The sequence below is a fragment of the Macrotis lagotis genome, chromosome 2 (genome assembly GCF_037893015.1).
Source record: "Macrotis lagotis isolate mMagLag1 chromosome 2, bilby.v1.9.chrom.fasta, whole genome shotgun sequence".
In the NCBI taxonomy this organism is placed as follows: domain Eukaryota; kingdom Metazoa; phylum Chordata; class Mammalia; order Peramelemorphia; family Peramelidae; genus Macrotis; species Macrotis lagotis.
The window spans coordinates 145110839-145129523 of record NC_133659.1 but is presented as its reverse complement, the minus strand read 5'-3'; the positions used below and the strand labels follow the sequence as shown (position 1 = coordinate 145129523).

General features: G+C 31.4%; 1 protein-coding gene across 13 annotated transcripts in view; it reads left to right on the top strand.

The window, feature by feature from the left end:
* The window catches only part of RYR2 (ryanodine receptor 2), a 766826-nt gene that overhangs the window by 656172 nt on the left and 91969 nt on the right, over positions 1–18685 (top strand). For all 13 annotated transcript variants that reach the window (XM_074222945.1, XM_074222939.1, XM_074222937.1 and 10 more), the window contains 3 exons: positions 7591–7690; positions 8526–8605; positions 15758–15834. In XM_074222945.1, the coding sequence (XP_074079046.1) occupies positions 7591–7690; positions 8526–8605; positions 15758–15834 (257 nt within the window). The remainder of the gene's footprint in view (positions 1–7590; positions 7691–8525; positions 8606–15757; positions 15835–18685) is intronic.

Sequence of the window (18685 nt, the reverse complement as noted above, 5' to 3'; positions counted from 1 at the left end):
TTATATAATATAAGCATATGAAAAATACCCTTTGATTTTATTTTAGGTGACAAAACTTGCAGTCATAGGTTTTTTTATGAAAATTAAAAATTGATATCTGCTATTAGTTTTCATTTTATATCCTAATATATTTGGAAACTTCATAAAGTTCTCAGAATATTACTGATGGATTATAGTCATAAATTTAGAAACCAGATCCACTTTTGGTAGACAGTCTGTTGGCTTTCAGAACATTAGCTGTTGAATCAGACTCCTGGATATGAATATTACTTAATTGATGTTTATTATCTGTGAGATGATAAGCAAATCACCTAACATTTCTCAATCCTCTTCCAACTCTAAATTCTATGATCATAAAAGTTTGTAAACTACACAGGATTATTCAACCAGTTCATCTTTAAAGAAAAGGCACATATTTAAAGTTAGAATTATTTTCATTTGTGATAGAATTCAGAGTAGGATTCATTTATTAATTAATGTTTGATTGGTTACAAGCAGGCATAGTGTGATTTAAAAGCTATCAGAAAATCTCAGAATTTAAAAAAAGACCTCAAACCAATATCTAGTAAACTAAAACCCCCTCTATAACATGCCTGCCAACTGGTTGGTCACCCAATCTTCTCAGACACCTTTAGTAAAGAGGAAACTCCATAGTAAACCCATTATACTTTGTAAGAATTCTAATTTTTAGAAAATTTTCCCTTACAAGGTTATTTTTGCCTTTCAGCAGCTTCCATTATTTGCTCCTAGTTCTGTCTTCTGTAACCAACCAACATTGTCCCTCTTTCCAAGCAATCCTTTTTCAGATACTTGAAAATAGCTGTATTGACCCCTTAAATCTTTTAGTCTTCAGTTTAAATATCTTCCATTCCTGTAATTTATATTTTTATGATATGACCTCCAGGTTCATCCTTGTCCTGGATGCCTTCTATACATTTTATAGCATCTCTCAGAGCCATTCTTCAAGTATGTTGCCCAAAATTCAGCATAATACCAGATGTGGTCAGACTAGGGAAAAGTACAGTATGACTATGACTTTCCTTATTCATACCATATATATATATATATATATATATATATATATATATATACATATACATATATAGCTATGGGACAGTCAGAATGGAAGGATAATTATGTTTTTCTTCATTTCCCACTCCCCTGATAGGTACCCAAGCTTCCATCTTTAATTTCTATATAGTTTATTTTATATAAAAATTACAAGGAATTGACATCATTATTTTTGTATGTATGGAGCACATTTTGAGATCATAACCATGATAAAATGTAACTATAGATATTAAAATGCATGCCTATATATGTTTAATTATAGTTGTATTTATTTTGTGTAGTATAATAACCCTAGTTGAAAGATATAGTTGTCATATTACCTACATTTAGTTCTACTCCCCCTTTTTGTTCAAAAGTAAAAATGTATTGCATACAGTGATAGCCTTTTTATCAGGATATAGTTAAAAGAATGTGGAATGAGTCAGAAAAGCTAGAATTTAGTCCTAGGTCAGCTATATATTTTCTATGTGTCCTTGGCCAAATGAACTAATCTTTCTGAGCCTAAGCTTCCTCATTTTTAAAGTGAGGTGATTTGGACAGGATAATGTCCAATGCATTTTTTATTTCAAAAAAGATATTTGTGATCATTGCAAAGAAGAAAAGTTTTCAAAAATATTCTAAAATGGCACTTATAACTATGAAAATATTGGTAATATCAGAGATGCTTTTTCTGTCCTTTCACTTTTATAGATCATTAAAAATATGTATCCAAATTAAGAGGAAAAAATAACTAATTTCTACTACAGAAATAGCATGAAATTTTTTCTCCCAAAAGCACAATAAAATTCTTTTAATTGTAGCTACCTGATATCTAAGATGCCAATTTTTACAATCTATGTCTTGTCCAAAATTATACAGAATTATTGTTGGACATATATACATTTTCCTTTTTTAAAACATTTGTATGAGAAGATTCTCTTTACCATATACTACTTCAGTTAACCATCCTATTTTATATTCCCTATTTTGCCTATATATATATATATATGCACATACATATACATATATGTTTATATATGTCAACATACATTTATATTTCACACATTTATTCATTAAGGAAGCAAATATTGAGTAGATGTTTTCTTTATTATATTGCAAAATACTTATATATTTTCTTTAATAAAAATAAATTTTATTTGTATATCTTGTTTTTTACATCACAGAAATTCCCCCCAGTATCACTTTTCCACTGCCGAATAGGCATCACATGAACCATTGGATATTTTTTAAAGAAAGGGCAAGGGGATTATGGAGGGGGGTAGTGCTGCTAAGGGGAATCACTATAGTGATTTAGAAGGTCTGAAAATATGTGCAGTACACCGTGCTGGTAGACTTTTTGGCTCCCCTCAAGAATGTAACCTAATAGCATTTTTGGTTATTTTGTGTTGTTCAGTCATTTTAGTTATATCAAGTTCTTCATAATCATTTAGAATTATTTTTGGCAAAGATGAAAAAAAAAGACAACCCCCCCCCAAACTAATAGGGCTTACAATTTCCTTTTCCTAGTTCATTTTACAGTTAAGGAAACTGAGACAAACAGGGTTCAGTGACTTCCCCAGGGTCATATAGTAAGTCTCTGAGACCTGATTTGAACTCAAGAAGTAAGTCTTCCTGACTTCAGACCCCACATTTCGTGTTGTAAAAATCTATTAGCAAGTTCTTCAAGTATAAAAACTGTTTCATTTTTGTTACCTATCCTCTTTTTAATGTACTTTTTTAAAGACTGATTGAGAATAAACTGAATGTTCCGCAGATTCCTGAAGAAGCATAATGATTCATAATATCTGACCACATTTCTATATTCTAAGTCATATAGAATGATACAACTTAGATATTCCATTCCACAATTTGTTGATTTAATCTTCTGATTTTAAAATCAAATCAAAAGAGATAATAATATCCACTGCTTTGAATTTTGTCTGGTATATAATAGACATGTTTGTTCCTTTTATCTCCCTTCCTTCTTTCCTTCAATAAGTTTATTTCTTCTCATACTTTTATTGTTTATGACAGTCTATCAGTAACTACTTATTATAGGATTCTAATGCAGGAAACTTGGATATTGTGATAGCAAGATGCTAAGTGAAGTCAACGTCTAAGATTCCAATTTTTATAATTGTTAAATATTTAAGAAATTTCTATGGTAGAATCATGCTAGATTTAGACAATTTCAAGATGATCATTTTTAAGGATTTTTTTAATATTGAGAAACAAAAGTGTAGAAAAAGTGAAATAGTATTGAAGAGTGGAACACAAGGAGAAATTATTTTGGCACAAAGTGAAAATAAAAATAATTGAACATCATACTAAAATATTTTAAACAGTATAATTTGTATTTATATGTATAATCTCCTAAAGAGCTAAAAATTAAATATATACAAATTTACCAAAAGGTGAATGTATACAAAAAGAATATTGATATTGTTGGCTTTTCTCAAACTGTGACAAAATTACCAAATACTATTATCAACTATAATTTCGTTTCCTTTTAAATTACTTTTACTAAGCCATTCACATTGCAAGATACTTTATTGCTTTCAGTTCAACATTAGTTTATAAATATAATGTATATATTCAGAGTATTTCATAAATAGGACAACATGTAATTGTTTTTTCACATTGTTAAGTAGACAAATACAATTTCATTAATCATATAGACATATTCTAAAAGTCTAACTTTTTAGCATCTATAGAACTATAGAATATCCAAATCTCTTGTTTGTTTTATACATTGATCTGAAGCAATATCTTTAGCAAATTCTTGGCCACTTTATTTCCTTCCACCATTCTTGCATGTATCTTTTTATTGTTTTTAGTAAGTAAAGAATTCATTCTGTGCAAATCTCTTTGTCTCTAATATATTGTGAGTTCTTTCAAAAGCATGTCAAATAAAAATGACATTTTTTATTTTAAAACATTATTTCCCCTTGGATTTAAAATTATATAAGTCAGGTAATGAAAGTGCATTCTCTTTCAGATAACAACTTGCTTCCTTAAAACAAATAGTAGAAATCTTAAGATAAATATGATGGCATTTTTCTCAAAAAGTTGAAAACAACTATACTGAAGATTGTTGGGCCCTATAGGAAGCATAACCAGTCAGATTCAAATCATCAGCCTTTAATTGCAATTATGAATTGTAAATTCCAGCAATACTGAAGAGTGTCTTTTCAGAAAGAAGGTATATTTTAAAATATGCATTCCCTTTTCTACTCTGGAAAACAGGATTAGAAGTATTTCTACTTCTTGTTTTTTGTCTCTCTTCTTGATCTTAGACTATTGAAGATGTAAAAGAACTGAACTTTGTTGAGAATTGTCTTCATTTCTTTCACTCTTTTAATGCCAATAGCTTGAGATACAATCACAAAAAAGAGATAGAAATTTGATAATGAACTTGTTATTCTGAAAAGAAACTATTATTTGATTAATATTTCAAACCCAGATATTCAGATCACATCTCTTGTAAATGCATCTGCTTTTGAGAGCTTCTTCGCAACCTTTTTGTGATAACATCTAAATGATAATCTTTTCTCTTGCTAAGATGAGTATTTGTCTGGAGATAAATTTAAAAACTTCCTTTTTCAAAATGCTTCCCTCCTTCTAAACCCTGGCAAAATTCCACATGAGTAGAATAACAAAGTGATCATTTTAACTTGAAATCATATTGAAGTTCAGAAAAACTGAATCTGAAACTAAAAGCTGCTTTTCACACTTATGTGTCCTTTTTCAGTTTTAACCAATACTGCTATTTAAATGACAAAGAAAATTCTTAGGGAAGAATTTCTACTACTAATAAAATTTGGCACATGACCTTGCAATTCTTCATTTTAGAAAATTGCTTGGAGTAGGAAGAAATTAAGTTATTTGAGGAATCACAGGAAACTTTTAAGAGGCAGGACTTGAACCAATGTCTTTCTGACTTCAAGGCCATCCTTCTTTCTACTATGTCATACTGTCTTTCACAAATCAAGAGCTACCCTAAATAAAAGATAAATGAAGAATAATAATAGAATGATTTTTGGAAACATCAATTATATGTTTACCATTTGTCAATTACTCTACTGTATCCCAGGTTTTATTTTTCTTATTGTTATACTTAAAAAAATTTAAATAATTCACCTAAGATTCCAAAATTATAGCACTTTCCTAAAATTAACTAGGAAAAGTCATGAACTAGAAAGAAAAAAATGGAAATTCTTCTTTAGTAAATTGTATTTTTGCCCTGACTCTTATATCCTAAAAAAAAGAAATTTTATTTTTTTCTATTTAGTTCCCATTTATTATCCTAAACCTTTTCTTATGTGACATCTAATACTGTAAACTTATAACATACTTTTCAGTAACAGAAAATTCAATTAAAAAAAGAGTAGGCAGTTCTTAGAGAAAACAAAACACTAGAGAAGAATTGCTGATTAGAACTTGCTACTCAACCTAAAAATGCAGCAATTCATAGTCTACAATAGAGATAAGATTGATTTGACTGATCTTCAATAATTCTCTTCATCTTCCAAAAAAAGTATACATAAATGACTCTAATGTTAGGTACTGCATATATAAAGCAATAAATAAGACTCTTTGAAAATTCTGCCTACAATCAGTGTGCTTTGTCATATTCAACTATTGTGGAAGAAACTAGGAATTTAGAATTTTAATCCAAGTTCTCTAACTTTGAGCATTTCTGCTTACCTATGCCCATGTTGTTGTCAAGTCAACCTGAAGGCTGTCTTCATTTGTTCTCTTGTATCAACACAGGAACTGGCTCTTTTTCTACTTACCTTTCTTCTCATCCCTTGATTCTTTTGCTGGTGGTAATGATATGTTGTTTGTGTTATATATGTTTTTTACCACTCTTTTACTGAATAATTCTTTAACAAAACCCAAGTCATTTAAGCTGGAAGCAAACACTTGTAAGCAACTCTGACAGTGGAAGGAAAGTAAAAGATTGTTGGGTCTAAAAAAAAAGAATCAAATGTTGCTCATCAGTTTTAAGCAGCACCTGAAGAGCAGACAAAAGGGTTTTCTTTCAGTTTTCCTGAAACTGTGTTGTAACAACAATATAGTTTTGTGTATGTGTGTGTGGTTTTGTTTTCGTTTTGTTTTTTGACTTCACAGGAAGAGGTTTAAACATGAAGGCAAACCTTTTAGATGTTAGCATGGCTACATACAAAGCAAAGCTGCCTTTTCTTTTCTTTTTTATGCTTCCATTTAGGCCTATCACATAATTTAAGGAAAAAAATAAAAAATTAACCACAGGAGCGCTAAATGTAGTGTGAAAAAAAAAACCTGATCAATTTTGTTTTCGCAGCACGATATTATCAAAGATTTAAGAAACAAATTTGCCAGCCTCGGCGAGAACTCTCTGGTAACAGCATAAATGTCTGTGTTGGTTGCTTTTGATTTAAAGGTTTATTTTTTCATTTGTTTGAGCCCATTTATTTTTCCCCTCCTTTTAGTTTACTTTATTTTTCATATTATGTAACTAGCAAGCCTTCATTTTTTAAACCTCTTCCATCTTCCAGTGTCTATTTTCCGTACTTTGGATGGAAAGTTTATGGCAGCAAAGCTGTCACTCTGGCTACTTCTGCTGCAGCTGTTCCTGCTCTTAGGTCATATATGTTTTGGCCGTTGTGTTTTTGGACATGATACTAATTGACTGTTTCATGTCCCATTGACTAAGCTTTTCTACCACACCATTCTGATGGACTCGCTGTCAAAGGGCTCTATGCAACTTTCATTTTGCAACTTATACTGCTTAGTCCCGTCTCAGTTTTCCAGCGAACTAGATTGCTCAAGTGAATGATTATACTAGTTTTGAATTTGCTGTGCCTTTATATTTTATTTTTATTTTCTTCTTTATGTTTTCAGTGGTAGTTTAAATGGAAAAGAACAAACTTCAATCATTGCTCCAGCAGCGCCATGCAGTATCGTTTGTTATCACCAAAGAATGCAAAATATAAAGGCACATTGCATTCTTTATTCTTTGGGGATCAATGTGATTGGGGGTGATCAGTATGATAAGTACACTACTTGGTTGAATCTATCTCTTTTTCATATCAGCTTTCAATTTTGGTCAAACTCCAAGATGTCTCAGATCAAGCTTTTCTGTGATTCAATGACAACTTGCAACTCGAGTCATTTGCTGAGCAGTATCAAGTTTTGGTCTTGTCATGGGAGGTTACTAAAAATGTGGAAAATGAATACACAAAAATACAATTCAGAAACTACAAGTTTAATGCAGTACTACAAAACTGTGACACATGCTTTGGGCTGATCTAACAATTCACAATTGAGAAAATCCATCTTAATAAAACAGCACTAAAAGTATTTTGAGAAAAGTAAAAAAGGGGGGAAATGAGTTGAATATGTTGGTATCTGTTCAGTAACATTGTTTGTATTGAAATGGTTAATAATGTTGTCATAGAGCCCATACATGAAGAGATGACTTTAAAAATTATGGTCTTTAGACAGCTTTTATGTTCACTGATATCTACAATATAAATGGTTGGGATTTGTGTTCAGGAAAAAGAAATGGAAAAGCAAAAACTCCTCTACCAGCAAGCACGATTACATGACAGAGGGGCTGCTGAAATGGTTCTACAGACAATCAGTGCCAGCAAAGGTAAGGACCTATAAAAGGTTGTCCTTTTATATTCTTTTTCCCTTTGGGATCTCTTTATGCAAATTATTTATATCCACAAAATGGTCCTTTTAGTGGGCATTTTAGGTTTCTGTTTTGCAGATTTCAACTTTCATCACTTATTGAGCCCTCAGTTAATTTCTCTTTCCTCTCATTTATAAAGTTTTCCTTCAGAGCTCTTACTGAAAAAAACCTGATCTCTCTCAACATTTTGAAATCTATTCATCATTTCAATAACAAGTATTTTTTGAAAATGCCAGACATTGGAGATAAAAATTGAAAAATAGGATCATACTTGGCCTCAAAAAGCTTACTTTATGTCAGGAAATAGCTAGAATACAATCATAGAAAATGAAATATAGGATATTTTATTAGATCTCTGTTGTCAGATCTTCAGGTATGTGTTGATATTAAATATATATGTACACACACATATGGGGGAGAGAGAGAGAGAGAGAGAGAGAGAGAGAGAGAGAGAGAGAGAGAGAGACACTAAATCTACCCCACTGTTTTTTAATCTTTCCAACATAATTTGTCAAGTTTATTTTGCAAGCAGAGAAGCTGATATCAAATTTCCGCAATATTTTTCTTTTATTGAATAAATTAGGCTGCTTCTGTCATGTAAACAAATATGTAAGGTTATGATATTGAACAGATTATTATTATGATATTAACATCATCATTACTTGTCAATAAAGTAACATAAAAGAACACTAATAATTATATAAACCTTAGCTGTCTGTCATGTGTGTAATTAGGATAAACTAGTAGAAAAGACTTAAAGTGATCTAGAAAAAATTGCCTTTATATTTTAAAGGTGAAACTGGACCAATGGTAGCTGCTACCCTGAAACTTGGAATTGCCATCTTAAATGGGGGAAATTCTACAGTACAACAGGTAATTTCTGAAAATCAGTCTAATTTTGCCAAAAGCAGTTGCAACCATGTAATCTGTGTCATAAATGAACAGAATTTATAGTCATAAATTTGAAAAATAGTTCAGTCTGGAAAACTTGATTCAAAAATTTCTCCAACACTGTGACCATGACCAACTCATTTAACTCTTCAAAGTCTCAGTTTTCTCATTTGTAAAATTCTTGTACCCACTTCACAAGGTATATGAATCTAATGAGATAATGTATTTAGAATACTTTTGGTTGAAGTATTTTTGAAGTGCTGTGTGTTAATACTACATGACATATCGAACTCTGATAGATTCTACCACTACTCATCTTTCCTTCTAATAGTGAATGAGGTGTTTTAAAATAAATAATAGAGTTAAAATCATCTGAATAAGGGTAAACTCACTTGAATATTTATGTTATATATTGAAATTTTAAAATAACTAGCCCTAAGCCCCTTTTAGTTAATAGCAAGTTAAACATTACATTTCTTTTCATTTTATTTGTGTTTATGTCATGTTTTTATATTTTCATTATCAACTACATCTCTCTCCCCATGAAGTAACTCTTCCCTTAAAACATATTAAAAAAGCCAAAGCAATAAAGCCATAAAACAACATGAATGTTCACATTAACTGAATTGACAGTATATGAAATGTCCCACACCAGTAATCTCCCACCTCTGTTAAGGAGGAAGAGATAAATGTTTCTCCATCAATTACACAGCATTCGCTCTGTTGTTTTAGTTATTGTTCTTTCCATTTTCATTGTTGTAGTTATTGTACAGATTATTTTCTTGGTTCTGCTCACTTGGCACTGATTCATCTTATTACTTATCAGGATTCTCTAAATTATTAATAGTAGTCACTTTTATGGCATGATAATCTTCCATCCCATTCATGTAACATTATTTGTTTAGCTATTTCCCAATAGGTGTCTTCTTTTTTCCAGTTCTTTGTTCCCATAAAAAGTGTAGACTCTTTTGGTCTCCGTGAAACTTCTTTTTCCATCTTTAATAACTTTAAAGTACATGCCTAACAGTAGGATATGGGCCATACAGAAGGCAGGAGTATTTTAATTATTTTAAAATAAATTTCCAAATTACTTTACAGAATGGATAAAGCAGTTTATGACTGCAGAAGTAATATATTCATGGAACTGTCTTTCCACAGGCCTGTCACAGTTCATTCTTCCCATCTTTTGTTACCTTTGCCAGTTCTCCAGGTATAAGGTAGAACCTCAAGAATTGTTTTACTTTGTATTTCTCTTGTTAGTGATTTGAAGCATCTTTTCATATTGTTGTTAATAAATTGGGTACTTAGGTGACACGGTGAGCAGAACAGTAGCCCTGAACACAGGAGAACCTAAGTTCAAATTTGGCCTCAGAAACTTACTAGCTCTGTTTCTTGGGCAAGTCACTTAACCCTGATTGCCTCACTGTCATGGCTTCACCTTCCTGATGTCATGGTCTTCTTCAAAAAAAGAAGAACAAGCATCATTAATAATTTATCATTTTTTTGAGAACTGTTTTTCCCTATATCATTTGGCCTCTTATCCATTGATAATGTGACTCTTAATCTTATCTATTTTTTAAGTTGCCTTAGTTCTGGATAATTTCTTGTCAGAGAAATTTTAAACAAATATTTCTGTTTCACATTTGAGAGTGTCCTTTCTTATCCTACTTCTTATCATACATTTCAACCTTAGAATATGATTGCAAATTAACTTAGTTTAGTAGTAAAAATGTCATTGCCGTTTCATACCTACTATAACTAATTTGTTTCAGTTTTTTTCTTATCATAGTTTACATTTTATAATTATGCCAATGACTGCATTATTTGAATGAAGGCCAATATGAAAACAGGAAACCTACTCTTTAGTAAATTTTTTTTTAATAAATTCTTTTTTTTTTGCTAGGCCATGGGGTTAAGTGGCTTGCCCAAGCCCATACAAATAGGTAATTATTAAGTGTCTGAGGCTGGATTTGAACTCAATTACTCCTGACTCCAGGGCTGGTGCTCTATCCACTGTGTCAGCTAGCTGCCCCAATAAATTCTTTAAGAACAATACTTGCTTATGGAATATGAGAAAGTTATTTTATACCTGTCCAGAATATGCCACGATCCATAGAAATACATAGAAATTTAGACAATACTAACCAAAAAAAGAAAGGAAGAAAGAAAGGAAGAAAGGTAGAAAGGAAGAAAAGATGGAAGAAAAAATTAAAGAGTAAGGAGAACTTGCATTCAAAAAACTACAAAATATATTACATATTAAGGAAGTAACCTAGCAATACATGCAAAATTTATTTAATACAATTACTAAATATGGAGGACAAAAATAAAATACTCTGAGATAATAACTGTTTAGAATTGGTCATGTTAATATTTAGATTTTTACAAATTTAGTTTCATTCCAATCAAATTATCAAGATGATACTTTTTAGAACTTGACAAAATAATAAAAGAATTTACTTGAAGGACAAAAGATCAAGATTCTAAATAAAATAAAAGAAAATTATGATGGAAAAAGTTGAATAAAGGGCCAGACATCAAGATATATTATGAATGATTATGTTCAGATCTATTTGATAAGTGTCCAGACATGAGTAAACATACATATACACACATATATTAAACAAAAAAGGGCAGCCTTGGGTTGGCTAGGCGGCACAATTGACGGAGCACCAGGCCTGGAGTCAGGAGTACCTGAGTTGAAATCCAGCCTCAGACATTTAATAATTATCTAGCTATGTGGCCTTGGGCAAGCCACTTAACCACATTTGCCTTGCACCCCCCACCCCCGCAAAGCAAAGCAGCATTCAAAAATGATAGTTTTCAAAAACCTAATAAAAAAGTCCTCATCCCAGTGAAATGGTGGTGAAATGATTGGAACAAATAATTATCAAAAGAAGAATGATTTTCTTTTTACAATAGACTTCTGAGAATGCAGAAAAGCAACTTGGCAGAGGTTAGGGTTCAACCACAATTTTATTCTGTAAATCACAATAAACTCAAAATGAATTTGTGACGTAACTATTAAATGTCACTCATTAAAAAATTAGAATAGATATTTTTCATGATTGTAACTAATCAGAAAATTCTTAATCAAGCCAAGGAATAGAGACATTCATAAAACATAAAATAGTTATTTTTGACTTCATAAATTTTAAAATTATTTTTCATGAATAAAATCATTGAAGATAAAGTTATAAAAATGGTAGAAAAGGAAAAATATTTGCATCAAATATCATTAGTATAAATCTCATACAATAAACTTATACAGGAAAATGATTAAATATGTTAGATCAAAAACTATACCCCAGTCAAAAAAAATATTAACAGTTTTCAAAAGAAGACATGTAAAATCTAAATGAGAGCAGCTAGGTGGCACAGTGAGTAGAGCCCTAAATCTGAAATCAAGGAGATTTGAGTTCAGATGTGGCCTCAGACACTTATTAAAATGTTTCATCCTGGGCAAGTCACTTCACCCTCTTTGCCTCAGTTCCTCATCTATAAAATGAGCAGGAGAAGGAACTGACAAACCACTCCAGACTCTTTGCCACAAAAACTCAAAGGAGTCACAAAAAATTCATACACAATTGAAGAAAGTAAACAATTTCTAATGACCACATAAAAACATGTTCCAAATCATTGAGTAAGTAAATCACATCATAAGTATGAAATTTTAACTTTTCTCTGTAAAAATTGACAAAGATAATGGGCAACTAGGTGGCATTATATAAATGTTATGTCATTATTATTATTATTCAATGAAAACAATCAGTGTTGGCAGAGAGATGGGAAAACAGGGACACTAATGAACTATTTAGTAGAATCTGAACTGTTCCATCTGTTCTAGATTTCACAATGGAATTGTGCATAAGAGAGAAAGTTAGGGAAAAAGGGAAAAATAGTTATTAAGCATGTATTATGTGCCACATGTTTTGCTAAAGAAATTACAAATATTACCTTATTTAATCCTCATAATGCCCTTTGAGGGAGGTGCCATTATTACTCTCATTTCATAGTTGAGAAACTATGGCAGATGGAGATTGACTTGCCCAGGGTGCTTGTCACATAACTTGGAAGTGTTTGATGTTGAATTTTAACTCAGATCTTCCTGTTCCAAGCCCCAGCACTCTATCTGCTGCAGTGCCAGCTGACTACACAAAATAATGACTAACCTGTCCAATACCCTTTGATGAAGAAATCCCACTACTGGACATAGATATGACATAAACAAAGGTCTATTATATACTAAACTATTAAAAACTTTTATTATAATAGTAAAGAGCTGCAAACTAAGTAGATGCCTATCAGCTGGAAAATGGCTGAAAAAATATATGATATATGAATTAATGAAATTTTTTTACATTAAGAAAACACAAATATGAAAAATGCAGAAATTTTGCATGAGTAGATGCAAAGCAAAACAAGTGAAAAAACTACACAATTAGAACAATGTAAATGAAAGTATCACTAAAAGGATATTGAACTTATTAATGAAAAAAAAATAACCCAGTAAATGTCCTGGAGAAAAGATAGCAAAATTGGCATTCTTCCTTGTGGCAGATAGATGCTTAACTATATAAGAAAATATTGTACATCATCCAACATGGTTTCTATATAGATTTTAAATTAATTTTGTCACCAGAAAAGCTTTGCTATGAGGATGAGGTCAAAAATGGCTGATAAAAGATCTCAATAAATATATTATTAAAATATGCTGTGTTGTATTAAATGTGTTTTGAAGGAAGAAAACTGATAGAGAGATTATGACAACATCTTTAAATTTAACCAAAAAAAGTCATCTCTGTCAGAGCCTTGTTTCCTTACTACTTTCTAGTCTTCTAGAACTTTTCTCCTGTGAATGCATGCATGCCCTGATAACCCCACACTGACTTCTGTTTACAACAGAAGACATTCCATTTCTTTGCCATTAAATTGGTTGACCCCTTTCCCTAGAATATTCTCCCTCTTCACCTCTGCCTATTAGATTTCCTGGCTTCCTTCAAATCTTGAATCACAGCTCAAATCTTACTTTCTACAGGGAGCCTTTCTTATCATTTATCCACTTCTCTACCAAGACTTTCTCCTCTCAAATTACTTTCCATCTACTCTGTAGATATCTTGAAGATTCCTAGTTATTAACATGTGATTGATCCCTTTAGAATCTGAGCTCTTTAAGGGAAGATATCTTTTAGCTATTCTCAGTGTCTTGTCAAATAGTAAACACCTAATAAATGCTTGCCAACTGATCAAAGTAATATTATAAAGCTTTAGAAAGTCTGAAAAAGTTAATAAAGAAACAATTTATATGTTTTTCTCTAAGAATTGAGGTATTTAGGAGTTATTTTAGGGAATAACTTTCAGGACAATCTTCTCTTCCTTTCTTATAGCCCCTTAGGGTATTGGCAGTCCTTTGTTTTTACTAATATTTCATCTATAAATCTGTGCTCCCATGATCCTATAGTTCTTATGCTTAGAATCTCATTTCTCCCCTCAATTTTAATAAAGATCAAAATGACTCATTCTTTCTAAACTATGTATTTAGTCATGTGAATTTACCTTCCAACCTTATGTTCTGTTTTTTGAAGACCTTCCTACTATGGCTGTAGAATCACAAAAATATAGAATTAATGAGGCACCCTGAGAGACCTATCTAATCTAGTCTGTTCTTTAAATCAAGAGATTAACATTCAACGACCTTCACATAAAGGAAGATTTCTTTGTCCTCTAGTCCTGTTTAGTGGTCTTATACCCACAAGGGACTTTCTATGAAACATTAATTTCTGGAGGTAGATTTCTACTTAATCAACAAATAACAAACATTGATTAAGTACCTACTATCAGGTAGGTGCTGGGAATACAAATACAAAGAGGTACTACTATCCCTACTCTCAAAAAGCTTACATTCTTCTGGAGAGATATATACTTATTTTCTCCATACAAATGAATATAAAGTATACAATAAGTATATAGAAGACTATAGAAAGAATATGCATATATATGTACTATATATAATTGCTTGATTTGATATACATAATATAAAAAAATAATTATGTGATGCATATGTACATATAGAATATATAGAATAATAGAAAGTTAATTAGTTAGAAAGAATGGGCATTAACTGGTTTAGCCGGGTATCAAGAAAGTTTCCTGTAGATGATTGTACTTAAGCCCACTAAGATAGTTTAGGTGTTTGACCTAACAGTATTTAGGATATGGAGAGTTATTATTTTCTTTTATATTGTCATGAGATCATAGATTTAGAACTTGAAGGATACATAAAGGTCATTTACTCTGGTCCCCCTAATTTTATAGCTAAGGATGCTGTGGACAATAGAGACTAAGTTGCTTTCATTTAGGATTACCCAGGAACTACATTGCAGAGCTAGAATTCAAATTCAGGTCTTTTGATTCCACATATATGGTCTTTCCAATTGACTATATTTTTTTCAAGAGATTAAGAGGTACAGTGGATTTTTATCCCCAGGAAAGAGTTGATCATAATTTTTTGTTCAAACTCTTTTTTATATACTATAGTCTTTTAAACTTTTAATAACTGAAATATTTTATTTTTAGTTTCCTTGTACAATGTGATAGTAAATTGGAATGAAATGTATCACATAGGTTGTTTAATTCAATCAATGATTTTGTCCCCTGATTCTGAACATCATTCTAAGAATTCATTGTAGTAATTTTCATAGTTGGATTATGTGCTGTTTTATAAGTAATATATAGGAACTGAATTTCTAAATATGTAGTGATTAGAAGTATTTACAATTTTCAAATTATTGTGCCATTTTTTGGAAACCATTTTTATTTTACTGATCATTTTTGTAGTCATCTCCAAACTGACTAGAATCTCAAAAACTTTATTTCAGGTTACTCTGAGGATAGGGAAGATTATTATATTTCACTGATATTTATTGTGTACAAGAAAAAATAACTTCATTATTTTATGTGTATATACTCCTGTGTATATTAATTTATTACTAAGTTATCTAACTTATCTGACAGTATTTCATTGCAAAGAAATTAATATTCTTCATATACAGTATATATTCATCTATATTGATCAAAATGATCAAAAATGTCATTTTATATTCAGTGAGTATGTGGTTTATGTATTTACTGTAGAAAATGCTTGACTACCTCAAGGAGAAAAAGGATGTGGGCTTCTTTCAGAGCCTTGCTGGCCTGATGCAGTCATGTAGGTAAGAAACTAACTTTCTCCAGTCAATCAGTATTTTTCTTTAAACATTTGAAAAAATATAATATCCAAATACAGAAGCTAAGTTTTTTTCATGTCGTTAGGTTTCTGAAAATGAAATAAATATTGAAATTCAAAATGATTTCCACTTCAATTCACTAAACATTCATTAATATCAGGAAACAATTACTTCCTTTGTATTACATTCTAAAGAGTGCATAATAAATACTTATATAAATAAATGAAGAGTAATTTAAGATATGGGAGAGCTCTAACCAAAAAGAGAATCAGGCTAGACTTTGTATAAGAAATGATACCTAGGTATCCAAAAAAAGTAGTACTAAAGTGGTAGAACATTTAAATATGTAGGATTGCCTTGGTAAAGTGACATGGTAGGAGATGAAGTGTTTTGTATAAAGAAGAGTAAGCCTCTTTGACTAGGATATAGAGTAAGTAAGGTAGGGAGAAGAGAGATTATGTAATTAAGACTAGAAAAATAGACTAGTGCTGGTGAGATCATTAAAAGAGAGGGTATAGAGGAGGATTAAAGCAGGAAAGAGTTATAGAAGAGACTCCTATTTAGACAGCAGGATGTAGTTGATAATCAATCTAAGGCTGCCAAAAGGTAATTTTCAGACAGGAAGGTATAAAACTAGAAAGAGCAATATCACAGAAACCTTTACAAGGGAATGGTAGATAAAAATGTAAAAAGCTGAAGAGGGAACAAGAAGGATGAGGCCTAAGGAAAGGTGAATGTATTAAACCCTTAAGATATCATTTTTTAAGCACTTACTATAATTGAAGTTGTGTGTAATAAATTAGGTTGAAGTGTATCTTATATACATGGTTTAAGCATTAGTTAATGTTTTTGTCTCCTGATTCTGAACATCATTCAACAGTAGTAATATAAATGTACTAATGATATAGACCATGATTTCTGAGGGTTTGAAATGTAGGGAACACACTGATATGAGAGGGATTGTCATAAATGCAAAGAAAACTAAGAGAAATTTTAAGATGACACTGATAATTTTCAAATTGAGGAGAGACTTGAGAGTGGGGAAGCCTTGATGGAGGACAACTGAGTTTTCCTTGAAATAAACAATGGGACAAAACTGATTCAAGGACTCGGAGAAAAGGAACCTGAATACAGGAATAGATAAGAAAAAGAAGAGTGAAAATTAGGGAAGCAGAATTATCTGATTTGGCTAAAGTGGTTTTCTAGAAGGAAAGTAGTAATCAATAAGATCTGACTGGCAGATTGAGCCACACTTGAGGCTAGGCGGTGCAATGGATAGAGAACTGGCCTTGGAGTCAGGAGGACAGGAGTTTGAATCCAACTTCAGACACTTGCTTTTTACTAGCTTGGGCAAGTCTCTTAACCAATTTTTTATTATGTTCTTAACATATGAATATTTTGCTATACCAGGAAGAGTAGAAAAGCTAATTGTATATAAAATTGTGAACTAATTTATATTGATTAGATTTAACAGTAATTATGAAATATAAATATAAAATTATAAAATGATCCTGCTTGTCTTTGTCAGCCTTTCTGAACTTGTATATAATTTTGAATGTTGATTGTATTGTCTTGTTTTTTGTACATTGCTCTTAATATTCCCCAACTTTCATTAGTCAAAATCTCCCCTGTAACAAATAAGTATAGTATAGCAAAACAGGTCATAGTCTGTGTGTTAGAGGGAGTCAGTAAACACTTTTTAAGCTCCTACTATATGTCAGACAATGTGCTCAGTCCACGAAAAAATAAAATTAATATAAAATATTTCCTACTCTCAGGGAATTCATAATCTATGGGAGAAGATCACACACACACACACACACACAGACAAAAAGAAACTGAAATAGCAGGGGAGAGAGAAGGTATCTGGCAATGGAAACCTCAAAGTCTTGTAGCCAGGGTGTGAAATGATCTGAGGAAGTGTAATTTAGCATTGAATTTATTTTATAGAATGTTGAGTTTCTGGAGATCATAAAATCTAAGAGATGAGCAGGGTGATAAATGATAGGATAAATTCTCTGGGTAACCTTCTCAAATAGATGTTCTGAGAGGAATCCCCAGATGTTCACTCCCCTTTCCTCTCTTCAATCAAAGGGCAACCCCAAAGTCAAAGGGTACTTGATTTCATTTGACTTTCAGAAATGAAATCCAAGACATCAGCCAGGTGGGAAATAAAGTCAATAAAACATGGATGTCTCTGTGATTTTATTTGTTAGAATTTGTTAGAATTACTGAAGATTTTTGAATAATGAAATCACATGTTCAAACCAGTTTATCAGGAAGATTACTCTACCAGTAGAGTGTGAAAATGTGATAGCAAAGAGGCAGAAAGTCTTATTATGATGCTAGATTATTAGATAATTAATCTAAGTGAGATAAATAAGTAATGGTTTCAATGTGAATAGAGAGAAGGGGTGAAAGAATTATTACAGAGGAAGTAGAGGTTGAGAGAGAAGAAAGAATCAAAAGTGATTTGAGGCTGCTAAAAGGATGCTGATATAACTATAAAACCAAATTAAAGTATGGGGGCCAGGCTTTAGGGAGAATGAACAACTGGAAAACTGAAACTGAGAAATCATTTGGGCTAGAGATGAAGTTCTGAGAACCATGGGGTAATTACTAAATACATGGAGAAGGATTATTAAGAGAATGTATAAAAATATGACCAAGGATCACTCATGTTTAAAGGATTGGGAAAGAAGGAATCACCAAAAGAGCAGGTTAAGGAGAGGTCAGAGAGGAAAGAGGAGAAACATGAGAATGCAATGCCATTGAAGCCAAAGAAGGATGGGATTTAGAAAAAGAGAGTAGTATCACAAAAAGACAGACAGCAGTG